The sequence below is a fragment of the Oncorhynchus mykiss genome, chromosome 10, assembly GCF_057628025.1.
Source record: "Oncorhynchus mykiss isolate SJ-2025 chromosome 10, ASM5762802v1, whole genome shotgun sequence".
Taxonomy (NCBI): Eukaryota; Metazoa; Chordata; class Actinopteri; order Salmoniformes; family Salmonidae; genus Oncorhynchus; species Oncorhynchus mykiss.
In genome coordinates, this window is record NC_143031.1 from 49,118,609 (window position 1) to 49,125,046 (window position 6,438).

Genomic DNA, 6,438 nt, shown 5'->3' on the forward strand with positions numbered 1-6,438 from the left:
AGAAGCCGGTGTATAATTTATGGCTGACATTAAGGAGCGGCGGTGGTTCTAGAGTGACAATCTTACTGCTGATTGAGGAGATTAGAGGAGACGGGGGTGTCTTGGGTGGCGTGCTCGACCGGGGGTACCGCTGCCCAGGGCTAGGCTACAGGCAGGGAGCTGTCCATATGGACCAGTGAGACTGGCCAACACACACTGACAACCGCACCTCCACACACACACACACACACACGCACACACACGCACACACACGCGCACGCACACACACACACGCACACACAAACTTAGGCAGATGACGAAAATGAAGCTGGAGCACACACAAGTTTTTGTACTTCAACATGCAGTTTAGGACACAGTGGGGCCCAGGCTACAGAACCACACACACAAAAAAGAATGTATTGATTCATAAAGACAGACACCAGCAAAGGAAAAGACAGTGGTTTGGCCAAGGTATGTCAACTCATCCACTATTATTTCAATTAAGAATAGAGCTGACCAAGAAATTCAGACCATCACATTTAACCACACAGATTACCATCATGCAGAAAATCAGATCTGTAAAAAAATTATTAGGAAACCTTAAGTGGTGATAAAATGTGCAGCTGGGATGTGTAATGTTTAAATTGCATTAGTTTGTCTTGTTATGCGATGTAAGATCTGACCTCCGGGCATCCCGGGGAATTAAAGCAATACTTTCTAGATTAATGACTTTCAAATAAGGAAAGAAGAAGCTCATTCCGTTTGGCATTCTAAAAACTGATAAGCTTATCATTAATTATGATTCAAGTGAACTTTTCATTGATTTCTAACCAAAATGTATGATTAGGGGTGATGGGTTGATGCCTCACTGAGCCTCGAGGAGCCTATTTCATCTCGTTTAGAAGAGTAATGTTTAAAAGACCTCTGCTCTCTCCTCAGCAGCTATCTCCTGTCCCTCACAGTCATCTGCATTCGGTTCAAAAAATTGTAAATGGCTAATCCAATACACCTTAAGAGAGAGAAGAAACGCTCGCCCGTAAACAGAGAGTGGAAAAACAGCGCAGATGTTCATCTCTAATGTAATTTCCATTCAATTTCCTAAGTGCATTCCCCAAGTGCAAACTAGTTTAGCGTTATGTTTAGCTTGCAAATTATTTTTAATAAATAATGAACGCAATGAAAACCCGGAGATCAATTGCAGCTGAGATATCATAAAAGGAGCCCTCTAAGTGCTGCCTTTGCTGATTTGAACATTTTTCCCGTTTTCAAATTGCCCGTGTCAGTGCTAAAGGTTCTGTCGAGAAGTTTTGATGACTATCCTGGTATCTCCCGATGAGTCTATCCCCTATTCCCGTTCACAGGCTTCCTGCGTCCACGGGCCGGGTAATACAAGGATATGCGCACGTTTTCCTTCCCTCCCTTTCTCCTCACTTCGACAAAATAAAAGGAGGCGGGATAGGCCTGTTTGCACACATTAGTTACAACCCATCTGGTGGTGGGACGGTGGATGATGTTTAAATCTGACTATAAAAACAGCGTTCCGATGAGCGCGCAGGCGGGTTAGCTGTAAAGCACCAAGGCCGGGGCGCAAATTCAATTCTCTTGCAGCCTATTGCTGAGGCAATTTCATTACCAGTCAGCGGCTGCAATGTCTGTGAAGTGAGCGGTAGGGCTACATAGCCAACACTATAAACTTCCACACTGCAGTGTATTATTGACCAGTTAACTTGTAATCCAAAATGTAAAAAAAAAGAATGCAACTGAATAGGCTAATATTTAAATATATCACTCTGGCTTCCACTATCTTTCTTTCTCTCTCTCTCTCTCTCTCTCTCGTGGGTAGATGTGAGTGCGACAGATTGATTTAGCTCAAAAGTCGAACCTAATAATAGATCCAGAGGATTGTATGGGGAGGGGGTGGCTAAAAGGTTAATTACCGAATCTTGCCCAAACTGACCATCTGGAAATACTAACATCTTCCCGCCTCCCCCTCTCCCACCATCCCTCTGCCTCTCCCCATCTCTCAGTGATCGCTCTGCAAAATATCATCAATATTCCTCACCAAACATAACCCCGACAGAGATGATCTCCAATTGAAAGTGTGTGTGTCAGTGTGTGTGTGTGTGTGTGTGTGTGTGTGTGTGTGTGTGTGTGTGTGTGTGTAGCCTAGCTCTGTGTTGAGGACATATTTTACACATTGTTTTATCCTCTCCATGCGCTCCATACTATAATATTAAACTCATTTCCTGACAACTGGATGTTTCATTGAAAAGTAGGCCTATATCAGGTATGGGTAAGACCGACGTTTTAAAATCATACATTTAACTTTTTAAAGTATGTCAAATAAAGTAGACAAATAGCCTCTTGCAAATACTGATTTTAGTTAACTTGGATGCAGTCAAAGTGAGAGACTGCCTTTGAAAACCTTGAAATGTCTTATAATTATCTGCACAAAAAAAATAGAAGTCAATAGCCTGCCCTATAGGCTTCCTCCTACTGGACAATTGTCGACTTTATCTGTAATCAATACCGCTCCCATCAAAATATGTCAGACTTGGCTTAACTGACAAGTCTCACCCGATTGACACATGACGCGGAAATGCGTCAGAAATGTAAGCATATTTGATTTCACTGTCATGGTCAAGATGCTATATAACGATTTGTTGACATATTGTGAAATAGAAAACAAGCCAAAAAAGTAAATTTAGACTGAATAATTAATGAAGAGGGAATGAAATCATATGGTTGGAAAATATTACTTGTTATAAGGTATTTTTGCTGATATTTTCCGAGTGAATAACTTCAGTGTGTGTTGTGACAGCGGGACACACAATATGAAAACTTATCTACAAATGTATTAGTCTTTTGCTTTATTATTAATAGTCTATATTATTATTATTCTATCGTTACTTAATTCCAATCATCAGTTGTGCCTTCTCTTACAGCAACCCTGACGCGCATAGGAGGGTCCAGCTTCTTATCAAGATAACTTTTTGTCATGTTTATTTTCACATGTGAAAATCCTGTCTTTGTATTGAATTGTCAGCCTCCTCTTTTGTCGTGCATAATCAACATGCCCTATTGTCGCTGTAGCCGGGGGAGCTGTGCTGGAGAGAAAAAAAGTTGCAATTATGTTCAACTAGACAATGAAGCAAAAAAAAACCCTGAGGTTCGGGAATGCTAAAGGTCTTAGGGAAGGAGGGCACTGGTCCCTTTTTTTGTTATTTTCCTCCAATGACATTGTATGCGAACACTAATGCATCTGTCATGATAACAAGCTAAGAATAACATCTAGACATCAAACCAAGCAGAGAATCTATCCGAGGTGATTCATTCAGATCTGTCCCATTGATTTATTAAACACACAAGCAACATCTGCAGCCGCAGCCAGCACCGTGCGCGGGTTGAAGATCAATTGGTGGGGGAAAGGGAGAGGAGAGATGACTCAAAACATTTTTTATTTTTTTTATTTTTTTGCGTGGTTTGTCCCGCTTTAACTGACACAGAAATATGTATTTATTATTCAGTGACAGAAATAAAATATAAAAACCGTGCGTCACCATGCTGTAAATCAATATTCATGCATGAATGATTATAAAGCGACCAAATGACAAGTGTAGCCAGCCTCATTAGGTGAAATCCACATATTAAACTTCTCTCATCACCCTTACTTGTATTTCTATTTTCTCACTGGCAGTGGGCCTAATGGAGAGACACAAATGTCCGTTTAATTTACAGTCATTTAGCAACGGAGAAGCGGACACAAATGTTTGGCTGCTCATGGCAATGATATGTAAAGTACTCATATAAACTCCCAGTCAGTTAGATTTTAGGATTTTAACTGAAGGAGCTGGATTTCAGATACGACAAAAACATTTCCTCTACTGCTCTTGAAAGACACTGGAATTGCATACTCCCGTCCTCACGGTTATCAAGAATAGTGAGACTTTTCTTTGACAAACTATAAGAGTACAACTCTTCTCACTGAAAGTCCCAAATAAATATTCTAAACGGACGATCATGCAGTAGGCTTCATGTCGCCATGAAGCTTGATAGGGAAAGTATGTTGCAGCACACTGAAGGTGACAAAAGTGGGCTACACCAGTTTGACAACAGAATATTCTTTATGGGACAGTGAAAGGGACATATTCCTAATGTAGGCCAAACACTTTGACAAGTATTCTTATTCTGAACAATCATGTTGAGTTCTACAGAATTAGATGAGGTGCTATGGAATGAAAAGTTATTTTCCTCTTTGCAAAATAATGTGGAAAATACATGATCTCTAGTGCTTTTGCATAAATGATTCATCAATGAGCTGCTGCTAGGGGGGTTAAACGTGGTTGCTTTAGGCGGATGGCTGATAGGTGTGTGTGTGGGGGAGGTAGAAGTTATGAACAACTAAACTACTTTGCTCATACTTCTCTGTCTATAAAACGGATAAGGAACAATTGTAGCCTATACTTATATAGATAGATAGGTCAGTGTGTGTATGTGTGTGTGTGTGTGTGTGTGTGTGTGTGTGTGTGTGTGTGTGTGTGTGTGTGTGTGTGTTTGAGAGAGAGAGTGAAGTGGTACAGAAGTTGTCAATGACTGAACTAACTTTGCACAATACTTTGATGCTTAGTAATAATATAGCATCCTAACTATCATTTTTCTAATGAAGGTATTATTTATTTATTTCAGCGCAGGTAACATTCACATGTTTATGCTCTGCTTTCGGGGTTTCGGAGTGAAACGGGTAATTGAGAAATGAAGTGACCGAAACACACGCAACTAACCTGGCATTGGTGCAGTCGTTGTAGAGCGCCTCGAAGTCCTTGCGGGTGATGAGTTTGCAGCGATTCACCCCGGGCTGAATAGCCCCAAGCCCCCGCAGAATCCGAACCTGCTCAACCGTGCACACGACGGGGCATATATCCAGCCGCTTCAGCTTGGTGTAGACGGTGTGCAGACCCCCGACCAGATGTTTCAGGAAGAGGTCGAAGACCTGCGGCAGGCAGATGAGTTCTTGACCGTCCACGTTGAACGAGGCTACCTTGACCCCGTGCACCTCAACCATTTTGCACTCGTTATTACCGCTTGTGCCGTTTCCATTTCCTCCTCCACCGCCTCCTCCGCTGCTGATGAAAGAGTTGATCAAGCTGCTTGTCAGTCTCGGGGACTCGGCTGGGCTTGTATACAGCGGATCGGAGCGGAATAAACTGCCAGACCCCGGATTAGATGTTGGGGAAAGCACCGGCGGAGTTGCTGACACGGCCATAGTTTCTTAAGTTTCTTATTTTCCTCACTCTCTGTCTCACCTTTTACGTTTTGTTTCTACTTCTCGCTCAATCTTTTCTCTTGCTGTTTCACATGCACTCTCGCTCCCGTCGGATAGTCGGCAATGGGCAACTAACTACCTATCTCACAAGTGCGGTGGCTAGAATGAGAACCATCTGATTCACTGTTTCAATTAGCCAGCCCACTGAGAACTCGAGTGGCAGCTCCAACCACCAACGAGAAGCACACCAGCTTACGCGCGAGCATCCTATTGGTCCTTTGAGCATGATTGGCAGGTCTCCTAGTTGGAGGGTCTGGTTTCTGTTGACAGCCACCCCGTTACTCGAGAATAACTTCTTACTGACTTTTGGGGTTCATTCTATACAATTAAGACCTGAATTCAAGTGTTTTACTCTTATTGATACACACCCTAAAATATGTGAAGTTTGATAGGCAAACGTTATAGTCACGAACGACATCGTTATTGTACTATAATAATGTCCTACATGTAGATCTATTGTAAATAATACAATATGATAATTAGCATTAATATTAGGATTAACCTTATAGTCATAGTAATTACGATTGTTGTAATACAAGTAAATGCTATTGTTATTGTAGGCTAGCCCTTCTACAGTAATACCCACTCCAAGGCCAACACCACGAGGCCTGAACCTTAATGGAATGTGGGACGTAGCATGTTTGGGATTGCCTACTGGTTGAACACAGAGACATATATATTTACACGTGGCTCTGGCTGAAGACCTATTCTGGTTACTGCAGAGTTAGTTAGTAGTTCCATTGGCGTTATTATCATTGACATTGATGGGCACACAATTCCCATGGACGCTTGCTTCCTGATCAAGGATAAGAGGACATACGTGTGTCTGTGCGCCTGCTGATCTGTTCAACAAAGAGCACCAGGGGGAGAAAAAAAACAAACAATGTGTGGATAATACTTGATTTGCAAAAAACGTTTAAAAAAAGGTAACAAATCTGTGGTACAAAACTCAAAATACTTCAACTCCCATGCAGAGAAATGAACAGGTTGATACATTTACATGTTTATGTTCATGTTTTTAATCAATGTGATACAATCGAGGACATCTTTGGTAATTTATTTGCTTTCAAACAACTTGCCCACGTATCAATAAACTGTCATTGACCAGCTGTCTGACAGCCCTTTCACCTGGGCGG

At 41.8% G+C, this 6,438-nt stretch overlaps 1 protein-coding gene across 1 annotated transcript in view; it reads right to left on the minus strand.

Moving 5' to 3' along the window:
* The window catches only part of dacha (dachshund a), a 130,289-nt gene extending 124,917 nt beyond the window's left edge, over nucleotides 1-5,372 (minus strand). Inside the window, 1 exon segment of the mRNA XM_090186985.1 lies at nucleotides 4,761-5,372. Coding sequence (XP_090043111.1) covers nucleotides 4,761-5,242 — 482 coding nt within the window. The 5' untranslated portion in view covers nucleotides 5,243-5,372.
* Between the last annotated feature and the right edge of the window lie 1,066 nt (nucleotides 5,373-6,438).